We start from the raw sequence: 24,975 nt of genomic DNA, 5'->3' as shown, positions 1-24,975 counted from the left end.
TACCCGCTGTTCAAGACTACTTTGAAATTAGAAACACAAGCACATTGCAGGAGCTCTTCGAATTGGCGGTGAAGTTTCAAAATCGCAGAATAGCGGAAAAAGCCAGAGGGGCAACGTATTCTCAAAGTACCCAAAGGAAATCTTCAAATGAGGAAACCAGAAATGGAAATTGCTCTTATGGGCGAAAGAGCTATCAAGCTAACTCATCGAAACTTGAAGGTCAAGACCCAAAGAGAAAATTCGAAAATAAACATCCGCGTACCCAGAAGGCACAGATTGAAAGGAAAGCTTTAAACGAGTAGAGGGACCTGTGAAAGGGAGGGAAATTGCAGCAGATGCGTCAGACTATGCGGTGGGTGCGGTTCTTATGCAAAATAACATTACTCTGGCATTTTTTAGTAAAACGTTGAATCAGACACAAAGGAATTATACAGCTACAGAAAGAAAAACATTAGCCGTATTAATGGCTGTACACAAATTTCGAGTTAATTTCGGCAAAGCGCCAGTAACAGTCTTTTCGGATCATGTGGCTGTTGGTAGACTTTACTCGGGGAAAAACCTAACGCCCAGGTTAATAAGATGGGCTTTAAAACTCCAAGAATATAATATCACAATAAAATATAAACCGGGTAAGGAAAACAATGTAGCTGACACACTTTCTCGTATAAAACTGGACGATGAAGGAAATGAACTTAAATGCGCTGTGTTGACTTCAAAAATTTTAGATTCTAGAGATACGATTATTACTGAACTGAAAGCTGATCCTGAATTTGGAAATATCTATGCATATTTGAAAGACCCCGAAAGCTTTGAGCACACAGATATCGATGCGATAAGAAATAGACCAGAAAACTATGAAATAATAGATAATTTATTATTTTATACGAAAACAACAAACGAAAATCTTGAGTATAAACCAGTCATCCCAGCCTCGCTTCGATTAAGCATTTTGAAGGAATTACACGACGCGAAAACAGCGGGCCATTTAGGGGTCAGAAAGACTTTAAAAAGGGTATGCGAGGCGGTATATTTCCCGCAATTATACAAAATAGTAACAGTGTATGTCAGGTCCTGCAATCAATGTCAGTTAATAAATGATATTAATTACAGCCCGGCTGGGTACTTAAATAGCATTCGCGCTACATTTCCGAATGAAATTTTAGGCATAGATCTTCTTAGTCTCTTCCCCCAGAGCGAGTTCAATAAAAATCGTTTTCTTTTAGTAATAGTAGATCATTTTTCAAAATGGACAGAAATTGTTTCACTTAAACGCGCGTCAGCCAAAACAGTCGCAGATGCATTCTTACACAGATACATTTTAAAATACGGTGCACCGATAAAAGTCATTAGCGATAACGGAAAACAATTCATTAGTCAAATATTTGAAAACATATGCAATGGACTTAACATATGCCATATCAAAATGGTTCCATATAGACCACAGGCAAACATAGCAGAAAGAGTGAATAAAAACATAGTAAAAATAATTCACAGCTATGTGAGCACACATCACAAGCGCTGGGATGGCTACATAAATGAATTAGCTTATGCTTTAAGAACGGCAAATCACGATACTACGGGAAAAACCCAGCAAAATTATTTTTAGGCCAAAAATTAATTACGCCTTTAGATAAATTATTCTTTGTGCAACAAAGAGAGCAAGAGTTTAAACAAAAAGATGTGCAAAAGCTTTTTGATCAGGTGCTTAAAAGCTCGGATACGGCAAGAAATAAGCAGAAAACATATTATGATAGAAAACGCCGAGAAGCAGATTTTATAGTTGGGGATAAAGTATTGAAGCGGAAATTTTCTTTATCAAGTGCCCCAGACAATTTTACGGCAAAGCTAGCTCCAAAATTTGAAGGTCCCTATGTAATTCAGGAAATCAAAGGAGTAGTATTATATCTTAAGAACGAGAGAGGGGAAATCTGTAAAGCAAGTCCCAACCAGGTGAAAAAATACTATAATCCAAATAATTTTGAAATCCTTAAAAGTTTCTTGCAGGACTCAAGTCTAAACGAAGTAGAAGGTCCAGAAATAACAACAACTATTCCACCACCCAAGAAGCAGAGAACTGAAGAGAGACCTAGCCCTTCTACAAGCCGGACGTCGGTATCAAAAAGAAAAAATAACTTTCAAACTCCAGCGTTTAAGAAAAACAAGAATACAGATGCACCGCGTAAAGAAACCATGGTAAAGAGCAAAACACCACCTACAACGGATCGCAGGAGAAATTATACATCAAGGAGAACGCGCACACGGCCACAGAGTCAGGTGCCAGCAAGGCCGCCATTCCGGAAACTGAAACGGCAACAGAAGGAACAAAAATACCAGGAACAGAAGAAATTCAAGAAGGACTCCAGACCGGAGGACGTCAAGACCAGCCGTCCCATGGAAAAACGGAAATGCCAACAACCAGACGATTACTCCGCCAAGAGGCCAGCATGTAGAGGACGCAAAAGAAAAACTAATGTGGACGACAATCAGATGTCAGTAAGGAGAAGATTGACGTCCATGAAACCTCTAACTTGGGACCAATATTGCCAAAAAAGAATGACGGAGTTTCAAGCATCGAAAACTCAAAGATAAGTCAAAACCTTCTATAAATTTTTTTTTCTCTTTTGTTCCGAAATGTTATGTATAAGTACGAAGTTCTATGTTTTGACGAAAGTCAATATATCTCGGTTGAGACTTAGTTTTGTTTTACTTTATTTAGCTAAGGCAAAAGTATTATTTTCTTTAAGTATAAAAGCTAAAAACAAGCATTTTCTGTTGGTCGAAAGACTAATTCTGTTATGTTAAAGCCAAAATTTGGCCGAAGATAAAAATAACTTCGTATTCTTGTATTAATAAGAATTTTAGTTTCAGTGCCGCCAGCTTGGCGAAGAATGAGTAAAGTAAAAATTTATTTTCTCTTATTCATTGTATGGTAAATTGTAAAAATTATATGTATTAAAATTTTGTAAATGTACGTAAATACTTGAATGTTATGTAAAAGTAGAATTTAGTCTAGAAGCATAAAATTTTAGATGCTAAAAGTGAATGCTTAAAAGCAATGAATTCAAATTTAAGTATTAAACTGTAGATAAAGTCATGCTTTAGAGCGAAAGCCTGCATGTTAAAAGATGAATGAGGGGGAAGTTAGAATGAATGTGTTTTGTAGGGTTCTCCACCTACACTTGAATTTTTAAGAATATTAAAGTAGCTCATCGAGTTGTAGAATGTCGAGTAAGGTGTGTCTATTTGGTCGTTGAATTCTAACAAATCATGGTGGTTAGGGGAAGAGTTGTAAGACTAAAACACGAACATTCCCGTTTGACACCACACATGGTGGAGAGCCAGGGTAAAGTTAAATTAATGCTTGAAAAATTGAATGTGAATTAAGCAATAACTAAGAAAAACGAATCGTTTAAAAACAAAAATTTATTGTGTCAAGAAAGTGTAAATTATAATGTATTTAGAAAGATACTGATACTTATTCCTTCCAGAGATTGATTGATGAAGTCCAGGAAAAGTTGCTGTAAGAAGAGAGAGTTATAACTATCAACAGAATTTTAGTATACAATTTGTTACATAAGATTTTTTTGTGTAAACGAGGTTCTCGATAGTTAGTTCAGAATTAGAGAAACTTACAACAGGTCGTTTGTAGGACCTGCTTCCAAGTTTTCCAAATTCTGGCAGCGGCAAATGTAGGGTTTATATTTATTTTAACTAACATTTATTTTAAGTTTAAACTATCTTTCCTGTCAAGCTTTACTTTCCCCTGGAACTGCCAATGCCAGAGTATGTAAATTTTAGTAGAACGTGCAAGGATTCAAATTATCAGCAGAAGTATTCTGATTTAAATAGAAAGGAAACGAGTTCGAGGTGTGATATTCTTACTTCACGAGCGCGGAGGTAGTTGGCCAGAAATTGAAGAACCCCGCGTTTCGGCCTGTGTGCTTGCCTGGAAGTAGTGTTAATCGTTCAAGTGATCTTCAAGTTTGCTGAATTAGCAGCGGTATTGTAAAATGCGGTGAGGTTAGTTACTTTTAGAGAGCCTCGTAGTTAGAGTCTTGTCTTTAGTTTCTTTTCAGGTTATTATTTTTATTGGACCGCTGAGTTGGCGCAGTTTGTGAGCGTCAAGAGCACGCACTTGTAATTTATTACGTTGAATAAAAAGGGACTTAAACCCTTAACAAGACTCTGTCTTTTATCCAGTTTTCACAGTCACCTCTTGGTTGCGTGCAAGTTGGAGGCGGGCAACGCTACAACATAAACATATTTTCCTAAAGCCAATCAATCAGAATGTTTTGAAGAACAATACTTAATATGTAAATAAAATACAAATGACAATAAATTCAAATTATTCATACCCTTAGACGAGGAACATGAAATGACATAGGTTCTATCGTTGATGAAGTCAATCTTATCGCTCTAGCAAATTCAACTTCCTTTACATTGCAGACAAATTTGGGTAAAAATGAAAGAGCCTGATGTGGATTTGTGCATTTATAATTAGATAGAGGATGGAAATATGGACTATCAGTGGCAATTTCATAAGCAAATATAACAGCATCACCCTGAAATAAATTTAAATATGATGAAAGAAAACCTGTTTATGAAATGCATTTTTTCATAAATCTAAAAAAACTGAAAATTTACATATTTTTATTAATTTATTAATATGAAATTTTTCTTATAATAATGAACAGTGAGAAATACATATTTATATGTAATTAAAATTTTCAGAATTCCCTGATGTTAGTGAACTTTTCTAAATGATTCCATTTTGACATTTCAAAGGCAGCTTACAGATTAAAATGAGAAATTTTTTTTTCAATGGATTTTGAAAGAATCTGATCAGAAGATACAGATTTAATATATACTTTTTAACTATTTTTCCCCAAGAAATTTACTGGAGTTGACTCTTTGATAATACAATAGCCAGAGCTTAAATTGCACAACAGTTCAGTTCAGATACTTCTCAATTTTTGAGATAAATCATAATTTTCACCAGGCACTTCTTTTATGTAAATGAATCCCAACATATAGAGAAAAAATTGTTTATTTCGAAATTTTTATTTTAATAGTAAGTAACTCTTAAAAATGAATTCTAACTTCAGAATGCATGCTCATCTTTCCCTCAGAGGTAAACCTTGGGCATAATCGAGACTTTTAAAGAAAGAAAGCCTCACCCCCATATCAAAGGTTTATTCTCCAGGAAGAGCAATGAATTTCTGAGAGTAGGTAATTTTTTTGTTTCTGAAAATACTAAGAATGATCATATTAATTGTATACATTTCACTCTAGCACTGGACTTCCCATAGAAAGATAGACTTTTTTGGAATGATGTAACCAAATATGGGAGATGAAAATTGTAACTTGCACAGAGCTTATGTTTGTTCTCATCTTAGGACGTAAAAGGAATTTTTTCCTCTCTTACATTTTGCTTGACACTTAGAATTATACTGCCAGGGAAACATGATCAGAAAGTGTTGGATATTTCTCCCATTATTTTTATACTTACACATCTTAAAATATCCTTCATACTCTATCACTGTTTCTAGCATGCTATTTATTCTTTCTTTCATCACTGTTAGAATATTTTCTCTATCTGTACTGGTTTAATGATTACAGCACTACACAATGCCAGTGGCAAAAGCACAGTAGTAACAAGTAAGCCCACATCCAGTCACTTATTTTCTGCCCAGTCAAAGTCGCAGCCAATTATTATAATTAAATTGTAATCCTTACTCTGTGCTCATTTGAGCAGCATTGTCATATGTTAAAGAGACTAAATATTGTTAAGATTTTCAACTTGACTTTTATGAAATCATATACAGTTCATAACTATAAGCTATCATTATTTTTATTAAACCAATATCACATCTATAAGCTACCCTCAACAACATGTTGAAACAGACTGCTTTAAATGGCATAATTATAGCTCAGTTTCAAAACGTTTTGCATAACTAGGCAGGATACAGTTCTATATAAAACAGTAGGTTCAGATAGGAACCTTTCAATGGCAGGCAATGCACAGGTTTGTTTCTTGGAAAAGTTTCTTCTAGCCTCATATGGTGTTAGATGTGATAGCCCCATTAGTTAATGATTTAACAATTCATCCTTTTTCATTGGTGTGCTAGAAGAAAAAGAAATGGTTTTTGTCTCTATCATTCTTGAAACAGCAGATTGCACTGTATATTCAAAGCTTAAATTCAACCATCTAGCTCTACTATTTCTTAGTTTTTGAGTGAAATTGTAATTCCAGCTACAGCACCAAATAAGTCACAGGTAAACAACAAACTTATTTTCGCTTAAATCGTAAAATTATTTTTGTACCTGAACAAGCGGGATTTGCACCTGATCACGCTTGAAATCGATAGAGTTCTGCTCAATATCTATGCTAAAATAAGGTTACTGTTTTGCCTAATTTTGAGTTTTACAATTGCAAGCTTCCTTTCCAGTTTTATTTATCACTTGATATTTCACTGAATTTTCATTTTACTTATTTTATTACTGTTTATTTTACTATTTTATTAATTATTTTATACATTTATTTTTGTTCTTCTTTCCTAATGGGCTTTCATAGGGCTCTGTCACTTATAATTTTAGAAATTTAAGCCCTGACTACATATCAGAGTTTGTAGTCAGGGCTTAAATTTCTAAAAATTATAAGAATTCAGAATGGCTACAGATCAGAGTTTATTTAAGTATAAAGATAAAACATTATTTTGACTTAAAAAATTCTCTTTTCTCTTTGTTCTTTAAAAGAAACTAGCAACAATCCTTTACTAAAATTTCTTTGAATTCTATAGCCAAGTATGTGTGTATAGATTGTATATGTATATATATATACAATCTATAACAAAAAAAATTGATGCACCAAGTTGTCTGATGGAAACAAAAATTGGTGGATACGAAGATCATGTACAGAATAGGTAATGACTAAAATTTCAGAACAACTGAATGATTCATTTCAGAGTTACCTAGTCTGGATGCAAGCTGCTACACGGTGTGGCATAGACTGATAAAGCTCCTGGACAGTCTCCTGCACTATTTCATGCCAAATTTGCTCCAGTTGTCGGGCTAGGTCATCAACAATCCCTGGTAGATGCAGTCGCCTTCCCATCATATCCCAGACATGTTCAATGGGAGAGAGATCTGGCAATTTGGCTGGTAAAGGAATTGTTTGACAAGCTGTAAGACAGTTCATAGCAACATGTGCCATATGCGGTCTGGCATTATTTTGCTGAAAAATAAGACCAGGGTACTGCAAAAGGAACGGTAGTGTCTCAGAATGTTGTCGACGTGCCGCTGTGCTGCAAGTATGCCTCTAATGATGACCAAAGGGGTCTGGCTATCAAGGAAAATGGCATCCCAGACCATAACTCCTGGTTGAATAAGGTAATGACTAAATGACTGAGGACTAAATGACTAATGACTGAGGTAATGACTGAAGACCTGTGTGGCATGTAACAGTGAAAGCAGGATCGACATGTTGCTCTCTGAGAGTCGCCAGACACATCTTCGATGATCGTCACGACACAGTTGGCAGCAATATTCGTTGATAAAGACTACACATCCCAAGTCAGCATCATTTCAACCTGATTGAGCCAAGCACCACTGTAATCTGGCTTGACAGTGTGCAGACGTAAGTGGCAGGTCGCATAACGATTGGTACAAGCGTAAATTTTGCTCTATCAGCCGTCTGTGAATGGTCATGGTGAACACTCGTGTGCGGGTCGCATGTCTGATGGTTGGATAACAATGAATCAGGCGCTGGGACAGCTGATCTGACAATCACTCCTCCCAATCTGCTGTGGCCCTAGGTAGACTGCTACCATCATGATGCTGAAATCTGCCACTGTCCACCTATTTTTGCCAGAGTGGTATTACTATGGAAACACCATATGAAGTTTTGTGAGCTCTGCTCATGCCCGCCTCGGATGAGCGGCAAATGGTGAGGAGAGAGCGGTGTGCATGAAGCAGGAATTTCCCTTCTCTTTGGAATGTTATTATTGATGTGTTATATAAAGTTTAGATATTTTATACTTGTGTCGTGCCTCACCATGGAACCTCTACATTGGTGATCGACGTTGGACAACGCACATCTTTTGATTGTTTCTTGGAGTTTGGACAAAATACGAAAACGGAACTAACCAAAAACATCATCAACAATGGATGAAATATCAGCAGTGAAAATACCTCCTTTCATTCCTTCTGATCCATCTCTATGGTTCACGAAGGTGGAATCTACTTTTGAATTAGTGGTTCTGAAGGCTATAACAAAATCCAGAACCATGTATAACCACTGTGTGGCACATTTACCTCCTGACATTGCTATGACCGTGAGGGATATCATCATTTCTCCTGACCAAACGGATCCATATGGGAAACTGAAGAATGAAGTCATTTCTTGCTGTGGTGAAAGCAAATCTCAGGAAATATGTCGCTTACTTGCCGGTGAGCAACTAGGGGATCGAAAGTCATCTGAACTCTTACACATTATGCAGCGGCGTGCAGAAATTCATAACATGACGGATACTTTTGTTTTGGAATTATTTCTGCAGCAACTACCTACAAATGTGCAATCTATTTTAGCATGAATCACTCCTCTAACCACACAAAAGGATGCTGAAATAGCAATGAAGTGATGAGAGGTTTAACCATGTATATGCATTTATTGATGATATTTTGATTGCCTCAATGGCCAAGCGGTAAATTCGCTGAACAATGGTAGTTCAGTCCGAGGTTCGAATCCTGCAAACGGGCTGGCTGCATGGGTGTTTTCATGGTTTTCCCCATGTGTAACGTGTATACGAGCCAGTTTCCCTTAGAAAGTCCTTCACGAAGGCATCCTTTCCCTTAGGCAGATAGCCCTCGAGGCTTTTCTGTAATTAAGTAACCTAACCTAACCTTGATTGCCTCAAAAAGCCACAAAGAGCATATTAACAATCTAAGAGATCTCTTTCAAAGATTAGATCATGATGGTTTAGCAATCAAACCCTCAAAGTGTATATTTGGAGTTCCTAGCTTAGATTTCTTAGGATATAAAGTCTCTAAAGAAGGTATTTCTCCCATTCCAGATCAAGTTGATGCCATTTCTAAATTTCCTAGACTAACAAGCTTAACACAGCTTTGCAGATTTCTTGGCTTATTCAATTTTTAATCGCAGATTTGTGCCACATGCAGCTCACATTTTGTCACCTTTAATTAAGCTTCTCGAAGGTCATTCTAACAAAAAGAAATCATTCCGTCCAACCAAGAAGACTAAAAATCCTCTTCTGTGGTCTGAGGACGCAGAAAAGGCATTTTTAGCAGCTAAAGAAGCTCTTACAAAAGCTACCCTCTTAAGACATCCAATTCCTTGTGCTCAACTCAGTGTTTGGACCGATGCATCTAATGTTGCTATTGGCAGCTCTCTCATGCAACTCCAAAATGATCAATGGGAGCCAACAGCATTCCTTTTTAAAAAATTGAATAACAGCCAACGGAAATGGTCTACATATGACCACGAACTTCTGGCAATATATCAGTCTATCAGGAAATTTCGGCACATGTTAGAAGGTCATAACTTCATCACATTTAATGACCAAAAACCACTAACATTCGCTTTCAGACAAAAAAGCAGAAATGTTTTCTCCTCGACACTGAGACACCTTGACTATATCTCTCAATGTTCCACTGATATAGAATATGTTAGAAGTAGGGAAAATGTTATTGCTGACACATTCTCCTGAATAGAAGTAGATTCTGTTTCTCGCTCACCTATTCTGGATTTCAAACAGTTAGCCTCAGCACAACTCACAGACCATGAACTACAACAATTACCAACTTCTAAATCTTCTTCTTTGAAGCTCTCCAAACAGTATTTTCCACTTAAAGATATTTATCTCTATTGTGACTCCACAACCAATGTCCCTCGTCCTTTCATTCCCTTTTCATTTATACCTATCATCTTCCAAAGTATTCCCAACTTTTCGCATCCAGGTATATCTGCCACTTCAAAATTGATACACAGACGTTACGTTTGGCCTAACATGCACACTTTTATCAAAAACTCCGTGAAGGCTTGTGAGAAATGTCAACGTTCCAAGATACACAAGCACACAAAATCACCCATTTCAACATTTTTACTTCCTGATGCCAGATTTTCTCAGATTCACATATATTTTATTGGTCCATTACCAATTTCTGAAGGTTATCAGTATTGCTTGACCATAATTGATCGCTTCACGTGATAGCCAGAAGTAATTCCCACATCTGATATGCCAGCTGAAACAACTTGTAAAGCTCTAATTAGTGGATGGATAGCTTGTTTCGGATGCCCTTCCGCTATAACTACTGACCAGGGTCAGAACTTTGAATCGCATCTTTTCAGGGAGTTCACGAACCTGCTGGGCATTCATCATATTTGTACCACTGCCTATAGACCTCAATCAAATGGAATCATTGAATGTTTCCATTGCCAACTGAAAAATAGCACAAAATCGCAAGAGAATCCTCGCAGGATAGAATCGTTACCTCTTATACTTTTGGGTATTATATCATCTTCCGTCGAAGAAAACATCCAAGCAACTTGTTCTGAGTTAGTCTACGGTACTACCTTAAGACTGCCTTCGGATATTTTGTGCTCAGATCAGCTTTCTCCGCCATCCCCGACACCAACATATGTAAATCGTTTACGATCTATAATGCAATCTCTGATTCCCATCGCAACATCAAAACACGGTCCAGAGCCTATCCACATTCATCCATCTTTAAAATTGTGTTCTCAAGTTTATTTGAGAATTGACTCAGTAAAGACTCCTCTTTAACAACCATACTCAGGTCCTCATCCAGTCATTGAGCGATATGATAAAACCTTTATCATCTCCGTGCATGGTAAAAATCAAACTGTTTCAATTGATCGACTCAAGCCTGCATTTTTCAATAGTGATAAAACCTTTGTTCCTAACACTAAACCTTCCAATAAGACAGACATATTGAAACCTCACATGTCAAATGCTCCTAAAACTGTCACAAAATCTGGACAACATGTCAAATTCCTTCAAAATCTGTCTACCACCTACTATATATAACTTATATATATTGTTATTTATTCAGTATTTCATTATGCAGTTTAATTTATTATGTGTTTTATACTGTACCTTTTACCTTCACATTTATCATTGTGTAATATAAATTCTGTATAATTTTTTGGTGTATGGTTCCGTCTCCCTCAGTAGGGGGATCTCTGTGGTGTTGCTATGGAAACACCATACGAAGTTTTGTGAGTTCTGCGCATGCCCGCCTTGGATGAGCGGCAGATGGCGAGGAGAGAGCTGTGTGCATGAAGCAGGAATTTCCCTTCTCATCGAAATGTTATTATTGATGTGTTAAAGTTTATATATTTTATACTTGTGTCTACACCAGCATCTTCTAATTGCAGCATTGCTTTGATTCATATGACAAGCGATTCTCTGATTTTCCCAATCTGCCTCTTTCAATCCAATGATATAACCTCTTTCAAACTCTTAACAGTTGCTCGTAATGAGCTCAAATGCTGCGACGTGGCATTTTTTCAGTCATTGAAAGGTATCCTAAATCGCAATGCAACAGAAATTTTAACAACAGTTCAAGAACAGCTCCTTATATACATCTGCTGGATGCCCAGTTCTGATGCGCTGGAGATCACACTATTCATTCATTGAACCCAAACTTTAATCATTTGCATATTTGGTCAAAACATTTAGGCGTACAAAATTTCAAAGCAATTGGATGATTTCTTCTTAAGGCATCAATTTTTTTTTTGTTATGGAGTGTATATATATATACAATCTATATATGTATTTATGGAGTGTATATATATATACAATCTATATATGTATATATTGAATTAATAAACTGAGGAGATAAATAAATATAATCAACCTTACTTTAGTAAAAAAATTATATATATATGCTTTTGCTCTCATAAAGTTTATCTTATTAGAGTCACTTTGAAAAAAACCCAAGTTCATCAATAATCACAATGCATTTTTATTTATCACTTGCTAAATGGTTTTGATAAAGAATTCTGAAGTATGTTCTATATTCAGACACATGTTTAGGTAAAAGGCAATGAAAATTATGCTTTTTAGATTTCTTAAGAGTTTTATTTTCATTATTTATTTTGTTTACTGCTGACAAAGAATTAATTAAAAACACTATGATTTTTGAAGTCAGGGACTAGGAATTTTAGTTTTGAATTAGCTGTAAAAGTACTTATCTCCTTTTTTTATTTAAAACCAATGTTTTTTGTTTTCCCTTTATCATGAATAATATTGCTAATTTTATATTTAGAAAAATAACTTCAAGACTTTTATAATGTTTTCTAATTTTAGGATTATTTCTCTTTGAAAACAGCAAAAACATAGCATTTGATCTGATAACTTCTGATAGTATATTCAATCTGATCTAATAGTATATTTAATTTTAACCAAAATGGAAAAATCTAGTTCTTGAAAAAGAGCAAAATCGAAATTAGTCTTTTAACATAATTTGGCCACTGTATTTACATTTCTATTGTATAATAACATAATTTATAAATCTAGAATTTTTTCTTTCTCTCCACCCCCCCCCCCCCGTTTTACAATAATACAAGTTTTGAATCATTTTGTATTATTTTTGCATTTTTTCCGATAGTTGAATTCACATTAGGGCATATTCTTGACACTTTGAGATTGGAAGTAAATATTTTGTGCAGGAATATGAGATTATTTTTAGTTTTTGCACTCACATAGTCAAGAAGGACGAAACATATATTTAGCACTCCTTAATTGTTCAGTTTTAATGCTTTAAACAATTATCCTCTGATGAGTTTATTTGAAACATTAAAATAAAAGTAATTAATATGCAGATTTAAATTGCAAATCTTCACAAGATTTTGAAAATTTTTTAATTAATTCAAAATGCTTTACATTGCTTTCTTAACCTAAATTTACAGCTAAAATGTTTTTTAAACTTTCTAGGATAGTATAATCTTTATGCTAAAAAAATTTTAAATTGTTAAAATTATATATGTATATTATCTGTAGTAAAATCCCATGTACATGAAATTTCTAAAATTTAACCCTTTCATTGAGGGAAGATGCATTAAGCAATTAAGTTCAAAAGAAATGAAGTTAAATAGTGATTGTTCTTTAAAGGAGATTATTATTCCAAAAAAGGGGACTAAAAATTGCTTTAAAACACATTTTAAAATGTTAATATAATTAAAAATGCAAAAATTTAAATTATACTCACTATTTGAAAAGCTTGTACACATAAAAACTTTTGGAAGGAAATATTTTAACACAGAAATATATAGTTAAAAGAGTGGCAGAAAGATTATATAAATCACATTTAGAAATATTTAAAAAAAAACTCACTTTCCCTGTTAAAAATAAGGTAGAACTATCTTCATCGTAATGAGGAATTAAAGTGGCAGGGCTGACATCTAAACCAATATTACCAACAGGATTTGAGACATCTTTGCAATCATACAGATATATCTGCCTCTCTGAAACTCTGATATAAAAATGCAAATATGAAAAAAATGCAGATTGACGCAAGACACTGAGAAAATGTTTAGTAACTTCTAAAAAAAGTTTAGCTGTCACAGTATTGATCAAATAGAATTACTGGGGGGGGGGAACCTATTTTCACATGAAATAGCTTCAGTAATAAGTATATTTTAAATGTATTGAAAAGTATTATTTTATAGCAATATTAAAACATAAGCAAGTAAATAAAAGCCATAGTTAGTTAGCTCTGTTACCTTACTTTAATTTCATAGATTATATATATATATATATATATATATATTTAAAAAAAAGATTAGAATATAACAAATAAATGCACCTATTTTTAAACAACAGACTATTTTTAACTACTATTTTTAAACATTACATTTTAACTACTATTTTTAAACATACAAACATAACAACTATTTTTAAACAACATTTATCTAATAAAGTAACTAATTAATTAGCATAAATTAACTCTACAACTTATCTAAAAATTATATTGGAAATGATTGCAATAATCAGTTCCAATATAATTTTTAGATAAGTTGTAGAGTTAATTTATGCTAATTAATTAGTTATTTTATTTTCTGAACCAGTAATGTCACTTCTGTCTTTCTGTTTTCCTGCCACAATGCAATTCAGCTTACATGTATTTAAGTGAGGGTTTAGATTGTTTAGACAGTCTGTTCTGCCTGAAGGCCACGTTAACAGTTGTTATTCTAAGGGAAGACTTCCTGTTGTTGGCATTGATTTATTTTACCCACAGCACTTTGCATGCTGGTGTAAGCTTAACAGCCAACTTTATTTAAATTATTCCACGTAGCCTTTGGTTAACAGATACTTAGATTTAGTTTTAATTCAAAATTCTACTTTTGAGTTCTTGCCATAACTGCTGGCTGATTTGTATGCACCAGGTGTACCTTCTGTTCAACTTACTTAGTTTTAAATAAAAGGGTCTTTTACATCCTTCTTAGGTTTCAGTTTCATTTTAGACACACTGATAAGTTGCTTACACATTTTTTTTATTATGAAAAATGGCATATTGTGAAGCTTAGTAAATTATTTCTAAAAAAATCTTCACTTTCAACTCACTTCACAGCATTATCTGAATAAATCTATTAATAGGTCAACTCTTCAATTTTGCAGCACATTGTCCATGGCTAACAAGTTATCTATATTCTTTAAAATACTGTGCAAAATATTCAGATCAATTCTGCTGCTCCAGGAAACTCTTGAAGCTCTGAACAGACCTTCATTGAATTTAAACTAATGGTAACCTCTTAATTCTCCCTCTCTATTCTAGAAATTGTAGTAACTTTTCTAGATTGTGTCATTTCTAGATAAATCCATCTTGTATGGCCTGTACATGGCTGATGACATGGGCAATTCAGAAACTAAACTCAAAACTTTGAGAATGAAACCTTTCTGACCTAATCCAAAACCTACCTTTAGGCGATCTTCCATATTGGATAAATGTGTACTTTGCTTCTACCTTCTGTTTGGACGCTATTTTGCTATGCTTGCTTCCTACCACAATAATACCAAAAATATAAATGTTTTTGAATAGGCTTGATTAGAGTGCCAAGAAGACCGTGGCCACAAATGAGAATTTAATAAAAACAGAATTTAATCTCCCTCAACTGCCAAGTTTCCTATTCATTATGGCTTTGCATTCTATGCATTCAGAATTCTTCCTCTTTAGTATGGATCTATGTGCTTCGCCATCAGTGTTTCTGCATTTCTATGTGTCAGTGTTCCTACATCAGTACTTCTAAATTTGCTCTACCTTCTGCCAAGAAGACCGTGGCCACAAATGAGAATTTAATAAAAACAGAATTTAATCTCCCTCAACTGCCAAGTTTCCTATTCATTATGGCTTTGCATTCTATGCATTCAGAATTCTTCCTCTTTAGTATGGATCTATGTGCTTCGCCATCAGTGTTTCTGCATTTCTATGTGTCAGTGTTCCTACATCAGTACTTCTAAATTTGCTCTCATCACACACTCACACATATATACAGTACAAAGTCTTTAATCCGGACTTGTCAGGACTTCGGCGATTCCGGATTATAGATCATATTTTTAAATCTGGTAAAATGCCATGCAGAAATTATAAAATTAAAAATATGAAACCGTAATTTATGAAATAAGCAATTATGATCTAAAGGGTATCAAAATTTACCCCCCCAAAAAAAACACTTAATATTTATTTGTTTACTTTATTAAACATTTCTTTCAATGTAAGTTGTTTAAGTTGCTTTGTTTTTTGTGCTAATACTTTCTCTTTAATTCTATAAACAGACATAATTTCTTGTTCAGTTCCTGTAATTGCTGTGTCGATAACACCAACTAACTTGTCAATCAAAATTTTTTCATTTTCAATAACCTGTCTGTCACTTTCTTCACTATCGGAAGAGGTGCATCGAAACATGCTTTCGCTTTGCAGATCCTTTGGCAGCTCCAGAATCAGAAACTCTTTTTGACATAATCGAAAGTTCAAGCTTACTTTTTAAAGAATTGCTCTAACAGTCTGCAAAAAATAATAAGCCAGATCTAATTAGAAGATTAAGGAACAACACAATCTGCAACATTAACTGAAATAGATAATTAGATAATTTTAGCTTAGCTTATACCGTCCATTATACATTAAACACGCATGCGTAAACGCATATGCGCATGCGTGAACACATTATGCATTGACACATGCGCAGAAAGTTTGTAGTTTTGAGGTCCGGATTATAGATCATTCTGGATTATGGATGTCCGGATTAAAGACATTTGTACTGTATATTCAAAATTTTAACAGACGTTTTCATTCACATAAGAACTCTGCAACAAGCCCCCCCTCAAGCATTCCTAGTCCCTCACACGCACCAAAAATGGTTTCTCAAAGGTTCACCGCCTGTAATAATTCAAAGTATCCCCACTGCCCATAACAGAATTTCAGACACACATCCCTTCTGAGTTAGACACAGAAGAGAACACTTTACTGACATCCCACTAGAAAGAACAAAGGTTAATTAAAGCATTTTCTGGCCTTTTATATTTCACATACATTTTACATTTCATTGTTTCTTATTATATATATTTCAATTTTTCAACTTTTATTTGATTTGTTTTTGCAAAGATAGCAAGCATAGTTATGTTTCTCATGTTTATTTCAATTACTTTGAGTTATATTTCATAATTCCAGTTAAGATTACTACTGTTTGTTATGTTTATTTTTATAAACATAGTCCTGAATTAAAATGCATAAAAGCGAAGGTGTCAGGGGACATTTACTCAAGTATTTTGTAAATTTTACTACACAAATTGGATTTTCACTCAAAATTTCTAGAGAATCTTGTATTAGCAAAAATGCTTCATTCAGAATGAGTTCTTTGATACTCTACTTTGGCTATAAATCCCATCACTTCAAAGAACTACAATTTTTGGCCTAACTTAATTTGCCAGTTTGGCATCATCATTCTTACTTGAGTAAAAGACGAAACCCCTTCGCATTTATTAATAATTGTTCATTGAACGGGAGTTGGTTTGTTCTCCTTGAAAAGTCAACTAGTTTCTGATCAATAACAAAAATTACTCGTTTTTTAATTTTTAATTTCTTTTTCAAAGTTTGAAATTTTGTTATTCATGATTTAAATTCAAGTCTCCTTAAAAAGTTTTTATCACGATTTACATTCAAATTCCTTTAAAAAAAAAACTTCCTACTCATGGGTTCCCTCATTTTGATACATTCTACTAAATTTATATTAGGAGATAATATAATCAACATTTCATTATTAAATAAATTAACAATTCTACACAGAAATTATTCATAAAGAACTTCTCAACGCAACTACTTATCAATTAGCCAACCGTACAGAAACATCTATAATAAACAGAATTAAAACTTTTCATAAAAAACTCAATATTACTTTAAATACAAACTACAACAGATTTACTAACCTTTATGCAAATCCCAAATTCCATAAAACACCATTAAAATTCAGATTTATAGCTAATGGAACTAATAATTACAAGAAAAATGTAGACTACACACCCACACACCAATATTTTTCAATTCAACTTAAAAAAATCTGTAAATTTATTTTCAACGATTGTAACGCTAATCATAACTATTGCTGGATCATCCATAATAACACTTCTGTCATTAATGCCATTCAAACAATTAACATCCAAAACATTAACTGCTATGACTTTGAAAACTTATATACCTCACTTCCTCCAGAAGAAATCTATACTAGTCTACTAGATCTGCCTAAACTCTTCCCTGATATGCTCACAATTATGACTCTTAACAAATGGAAAACCTACCTAAAATGCACACTTTTTCATAACTAGATTAAATTTCAAAATCAACTTTTTAAACAGTTGTCAAGTCAGAGGTCTTCCAATGGGCTCCCATTCCAGTACCTCGATCTGTAATATCTTTTTATTTATCAAAGAATTTAACTTCCAAAAAAATTTACAACAGCAAGAATTAAATTACTACAAGCGTACTTACAGATATATTGATGACCTTATTACAATTAATAATTTTAGTAAAACTGAACACCGAGATTTATCCAAATTGTCTTACACTTAATAAAACTAATAATTCACAAAATAGCATAGACTATCTAGATCTTCAAATCATTAACTACAAAAAAAATTTTTACTTTTTGACAAAACAAGAAACTTCACTTTCAATACTAACAAATTAATAAATTAGAATTCCAACATATCCAAAAAAAAAAAAAAAAAAAAAAAAACAATACAATAATAAATCAAATACAATGAATTAAAATTATCTGCACAGATACACTAGATTTACAATGCGAAATTTTGCTCCTTATTAAAATTCTCAAAAATAATCTAATACCCATTTAATTTATTAACCATTTGCCTTAAAAGAGCAGGCATTAAGTACTCACTCTAAATCATTTAACTGATAGGGATATGATAATTTGTTCCTAAACCTGAAAAGGCGGTATAAGTTGGATGACTATCAGTTGAAGGATTTGTATATAGTGTAATTACTCAGTTGTATATATTGTAAAAAGCTAACTGTCTTCAGACTTATGCTGTTACTAAAAAAATGGGCCTATTTCATAATCTTTAATCTGTCAAATAGCTCTTTGACAGTGAAAATTCCTTTTTTCCTTTCTTAAATTCTTAATCGTTTCGACACGACAATTAGCCAGAAATTAATTAATTTCCATTCACTAGTATTTTCAAAAAAATTTTAACAGACGGTTTCACTCAAATAAGAACTCCACAGAATACATCCCTCAAGAATTCCGAGTCCCACCCACTACCATAAATTACTTCACCCAAGTCTTACCGACTGATATTATTCAAAGCCCCCGCTGTCGCTAAGAATTTTTCGGAAACACTACATTTCCGAGTCAAACGCGAAGAGAACACTTTGCCGACTCCCCACTAGAAAGAACGTAAGTTAATTAATACTTTTTCTGGCCTTTATATCTTCATGTACATTCACTTTATTAATTATATTTTTTATTTTTATATTATTTTTGACTTGTTTTTACAAAGTTTGCATTATTTATCTTATATTTTGTAATCTTATAATGCTTATTTCAACTTTATACTTTGAATTCTATTTCATAATGATAATTTCCAATGTTTAATTTTTACAAATAATACTGAACTCAAATGCATAAACATGAGGGTGTCGGGGGACGGTTACTCGAGTTTTTTCGAAATTCACTGCAGAAATTGCTTTTCACTCAAAATTGAATTGGCTAAAATGCTTCATAGGAATAAGTTCTTTGAATATCAGCATTGGTTCATAATCCCTTCTATTCACGGAAATATTTTGCCTGACTTGAATTGCCGGTTTGGCTTAGCCTTATTGCTCGAGTAAAGACGAAACACCTTCATATTTAATTTATAAATTATTGTTCATTGAACGGGAGTTGGTTTGTTCCCCTTGAAAAGTCAACTAATTTCCAATCAATGACAATGATTACATGCATTTAATTTAATTCTTGCCTTTAATTTATTCCTTTTACAATTGAAACTTTGTTCTTCATGATGATTTAATTCCAGTCCCCGTTAAAACATCATTAACATTTTACTTTCAAGTTACTTCAAAACATCTTTCAAAATATAACTTACTAGTATGGATTCACTCTTTTAAGATAATTCTAATTAAACTTAGGAGATAATATAATCAATTAATATTATTTAGTAAATAAATTATTATTAACTTACTTTGCAGCAATTGCACAAGTAGTAGTAACTTGTTTTCACACTAAATGAATTTAAGATCATACAACATTTTATATATATAGTATATATATATGTATGTATGTATTATGAGATAATCCAAAACTTCTCAAATTTGGTGTTTCAAATAGGTATGTGATTGAGAACAGCATATGTTTATAAGCATTAATTGTATTCTTGGAATTATGCTAAATGCAATGAGAATAAACTCGTATTAAGACAAGCTCTCATTACAAAACAAATAATTGTACATCAATCCACAATTTTGCAGTCATTTCACTTTTGTGTCAAATCACTTTTCAAATAAAGGGAAGTTGTCACCAAATTTTATTGCTATTTATCATTTTTAAATGAATAACAGGCAAATTTAATAATACAGTACAAAGTCCATTATCCGGAATGATCTATAATCCGGACCTTAAAGGCACAAACTTTTTTTTGTATGCTTTACGCATGCACGTTTAATGTATAACGGACGGTATAAGCTAGGCTAAAATTATCAGCCTATGAATATGGGAATAGTGCATGCGCTGAAATGCAAATATAAAGTAATATTTTTTAAATCTATGTTAAATTTCTTGAACAATGGCAAGACTATTCACGACTTTTTGAAATTTTTTAGCATAAAATCTGCCATTTGGAGCATTGCAAGATTGTGGGAGGATGTGTCTTCAGATACGTTAAAAAATGCTTGGCATAATTTATGGCCAGCTCCATATTTCATATTGAGGACGACGAAGATGATAGCCGTGAATTTGAAGGTTTTCGGACATCGCGAACTAAAGGTGAAATTTTCCAGTTATTGGATTTTGTAAAGAAATGTGTAGAAAGCAATAATAAATGAAGATGATATAATAGAAGTTTTCATTGCAATGACAATGCCCTACTCATCAATCAATTAACAGACAGCGAAATCTATAGTATGGTTCTAGATCCAGAAAATACCACTTCCAATAGTGAAGAAAGTGACAAAAAACAATTTGATTGACAAGTTAGTCGGTATTCTAGCCACAGCAATTACAGGACTTGAACAGGGGAATTTTGTAACTGAACAAGAAATTATGTCTGTTTATAGAATTAAAGAGAAAATATTAGCACAAAAAAGGAAGCAACTTAAACAACTTACATTGAAAGAAATGTTTAATAAAGAAACAAATAAATATTCAGCTTTTTTTTTTTTTTTTTTTTGTAAATTTTGATACCCTTTAGATCATAATTGCTCTTTATTTCAAAGATTATGGTTTCATATCTTTAATTGTATAATTTCTGCATGCCATCTTACCAGATTTCAATTCATGATCTATAATCTGGAAAAACCCCAAATCCGGAATCACTAAAGTCCAGACGAGTCTGTATTACGGACTGTACAGCAAATATAAAAGAAATGCCTATGAACACTTAGCACTATTAGAAATTCTGAAGATATGCTGCTTTAAAAATTTTTGTAATTGTAAGGTCATTGATTTGTTAATCTGAAACACTATATGACCAGAGGATATACTATGATTGATAAGATATTTTCAAATCAAAGCATGAGAATGGATATATAAAGAGCATGTATTTTTATCACTCTAAATTGTATGGGAGAACAGAATACTGAAAAATGAATAGTGTTTATACAGTCAAAAGTCTTTAATCCGGACTCGTCGGGACTTCGGCGATTCCGGATTATCGATTTTTCCGGATTATAGATCATCAGTTTAAATCTGGTAAGACGGCATGCAGAAATTATAAAATTAAAAATATGAAACCGTAATTTATAAAATAATGAGCAATTATGATCTAAAGGGTATCAAAATTTACCAAAAAAGAAGCCTAATATTTATTTGTTTACTTTATTAAACATTTCTTTCAACGCGCGGATGCGTAAGGTATGCCTTACGCATAGCCGAAATTAGAAAATTGCAACCAGAAAACTATTTGATTTGTATTCGTGGTATTTATAATGACGAGGAATTTGATTTAAATCATATCAAAGACGGAGTAAATCGAAATTAAATACTACATTTAGTAAGGAATTATAAGCCGAATGAAATAAAAACATCTGCTCTGAAGATAACGATCGTGTTGACAAATCAACTTCCAGTTCATTGCGCGCCGCGACGTCTTCCCCCCCCCCCGCAGAGCAGCGTGAAATTGATAAACAGATTTCGGAACGGTTAGATAAACAAAGAATATGCCTTTATCCATTTTTTGTAGCAATTCGTTTTTTGTTTGATGGACATCGAAACATACTTTCGTTTTCTAGATCCTTTGGGAGCTCCAGCATCGGAAATTCTATTTGACATAATCGAAAGTTCAAGTTTACTTTTATAAAATTGCTCTTACAATCTGCAAAAAATAATAAGCGGGATCCAATTCGAAGATTAAGGAACAACGCAATCATTAACATTAACTGAAATAGATAATTAGATAATTTTAGCTTACACCGTCCGTTATACATTAAACGAGCAGGCGAAAACGTATTCTGCACTTGCGCACACGCATATGCGCAGTAGTCAAAGTCTTACGCGCACGCGTAAAACGCCTGTGCGCATGTGCCAACGCGGCGCATGCGCAGAAAGATTTTAGCTTTGAGGTCCGGATTATAGATCATTCCGGATTATGGGTGTCCGAATTAACGACTTTTGACTGTAATTAACATTGAGCCATAAAGTTTATAAACAAATTATATTTTATTGATAAATGATCAACCGGAAATAACAGTTTATTTAAAGCTTGTACCTATTCTGCCAATTTCATGTTAAGATATGGACTTCAGGATAAATTGGACCATCCAGACTCCAGGATCAGTTGGTGGGGGATCATGTACTAGCTGCAGAATTTTTTTTACCTGTTATGATTTTCTTTTAGAGGAGTAATACTCTACTTTAATGAATAAATAAAATTTTCATTAGTTCATTGTGAAACTAGTCCACTGTGAAAAAATTTTATTTGTTCATTAGAAACTAGTTTCAGATTTAATAGTTTTATGTCTAATTAAAATTTATGAAAGATTAAGTTAATAATTATTTTAAAAGAAGTATTTCTAACACATTTTGAGATGTTCTGAAGAACAATTACCTGAAAATACAACAACTTAATTAAGAAAACTTACTTGCTGAAACCAGTTACAACCAAATGGGTACCATTTAATACCCAAACAATCCTGCCTCCTCTAGTGCCCTGAGGCCCAGGACCTTTTTCAGTTGGTTCAGAAGAAGACCTTGGTTTAAAGATTCTGACTTTCTGATCTTTGCTAACAGTGGCTAAGTAGCAACCATCAGGACTCCAGGATAAATTTAAAATCTGAGTAGATAATAAACATCAGTAAGATCTAGCATTAAAAAATTATTTCATTTTTCAGGCTTTAAAAGGTGATTAAGAATACAGTAAAAATACAGCACAATTAAATATCTCTTGAATGACCGGTGAATTACAATTGAAGACGTACAATGAAAAGACGTACAATTTCAATTCAAGAAATGAATAAAACAAAGTAGTTATTTAGATTATGACAATTCTGGTCACAAAACAATGATCCAGAAAAAAACAGAGTTTTTTTTTTTTTTTTTAATGGACCAAAGCAAGGCAAAGAAAATTCTAACAAGTAAAATTATTATTTATCTCACTAAAAGTTCTTTTAAAAAAGCCTTCCTTTTAAAATGCTGTGTAATATGGGGGTAAGGAAAAAGATCTGAAAAAAGCATTGTCAAAACTAAAACTTAAATCACTTTAAACCCCATAACTGGAAAAGACGCTACCAAAATATGAGTTCCTAGATCACATAAAAATTAAATTTCAATTGATGCAATTTTTAAAAATTAGAATTTTTTCAAATGCATGTTTATAACTAGTACTTATATTTTTATGTTTTGCCAGACATAAAATTACCTTACAGAATCTAAATTTTTGACTCGTATGCACTCTTGATTTTAACGTCACTTGTTATGGTCTCCTATTTCTTTCACACAGAATTTTATTTAATGACATATTTTGTAATTTTGAACCTGTATAAAACTGAGGCTCACATGAAAATTTACATTCATACTAAAATGTTTCACATGATCAAAGTTAATATAGTGTAAAAGCCTATCTTATTTGATTCATTTGGGGACTATTATTTACATTCACCACATTTAGCCATACAATACTGAATACTTTTTAACAATCTGATTTTTACCCTATCAGAATAAACCTAAGGAACACCAGTAACTTAATACTGTATACCTGGACTGCTGCCCAAATGATATAGTAGTTGTTAGTGTTGCTGACTGTCGTATCGATCAGCCCTAGTCTGAATCCCAGAAAAGCATGGATGTTCATAAGTATATAGTGTCTGTGCTGCAAAGGGGCACTCAAAACACATGACTAGCTGTAAGTCTTCTTGAGTGGTTGGCGATAAGGAAAGAGGGATTTGAGACCCTTGGATCATCCACCGGAGTGTTCTTCCTCAAAACGGGAGTGGAAGCTTAAAAAGTAGCTATGCTCAGCAATACTTCAATCACCTGTGGCACTGCAAAAAGGTGCTGGTTTAACTTCTTTTTGTACTTCTTATACACCTGGATCCTACAAACATGTTTGCAGTTTTGTTATAATAACATTTATCTAAATTCTTTTGATGTATTCAATTTTTGAATTACCATACATTCAGCACATAATGCACACTTTTAATATGAGAAATAAGATAAAAATTTATGGGTGTACATTATACACTGGATATAAAAATGATATATTTGATTAACAAATCTAAAGGTTGAACTAATAGCATTAAGCTGCCTGGAATAACTGGCATCCCTGTATTTACACATTTTTGACAACATCTTTGAATTATTCATTAGATGGTATCCCAATATATCCCAAACTAAAAGATTTTCTAGATTCTTTAAGGCTAGGATGCTTTTACCAAACATTTCTTATTCACAATTTCACCCCACTTTCATCTATCCAGCCTTTCTCATGAATATGAATGAAAAAACCCTTTGGGAAATTCACTTCAGCATAATCTTTCTTTTAACCATGGATTTTAATTTTGTACCATTCGCTAAACAGGAAAGAATTACGATGAAGTGAGGTTATTTGTGAACTGTTGCTCTTTTTGTTCCTTTCATATCAATTCTTTTATTTATTGTCATATCAAACATAATTGGAATTTCATCCATATTTCGAATCAATGACAGTGATTTTTTTTTTTTTTTTTTTCCCCTTTGTTGGTCAATAACATATTTCTTGAAACTTAACAATTTAT

At 33.1% G+C, this 24,975-nt stretch overlaps 1 protein-coding gene across 4 annotated transcripts in view; it reads right to left on the bottom strand.

Moving 5' to 3' along the window:
• Window positions 1-24,975, bottom strand: part of pod1 (coronin) — a 155,444-nt gene that overhangs the window by 34,555 nt on the left and 95,914 nt on the right. For all 4 annotated transcript variants that reach the window (XM_085810696.1, XM_085810693.1, XM_085810694.1 and 1 more), the window contains exons 19-21: window positions 22,846-23,036; window positions 13,377-13,515; window positions 4,356-4,562 (exon numbers count right to left, since the gene is read on the bottom strand). In XM_085810696.1, coding sequence (XP_085666822.1) covers window positions 4,356-4,562; window positions 13,377-13,515; window positions 22,846-23,036 — 537 coding nt within the window. The remainder of the gene's footprint in view (window positions 1-4,355; window positions 4,563-13,376; window positions 13,516-22,845; window positions 23,037-24,975) is intronic.

This window comes from Stegodyphus dumicola, chromosome 2 (assembly GCF_044657685.1).
Source record: "Stegodyphus dumicola isolate Sdum_Otavi_A_Nest chromosome 2, ASM4465768v1".
Taxonomy (NCBI): Eukaryota; Metazoa; Arthropoda; class Arachnida; order Araneae; family Eresidae; genus Stegodyphus; species Stegodyphus dumicola.
The sequence above is the reverse complement of the archived record's forward strand: the minus strand, read 5'-3'. Positions and strand labels throughout refer to the sequence as shown.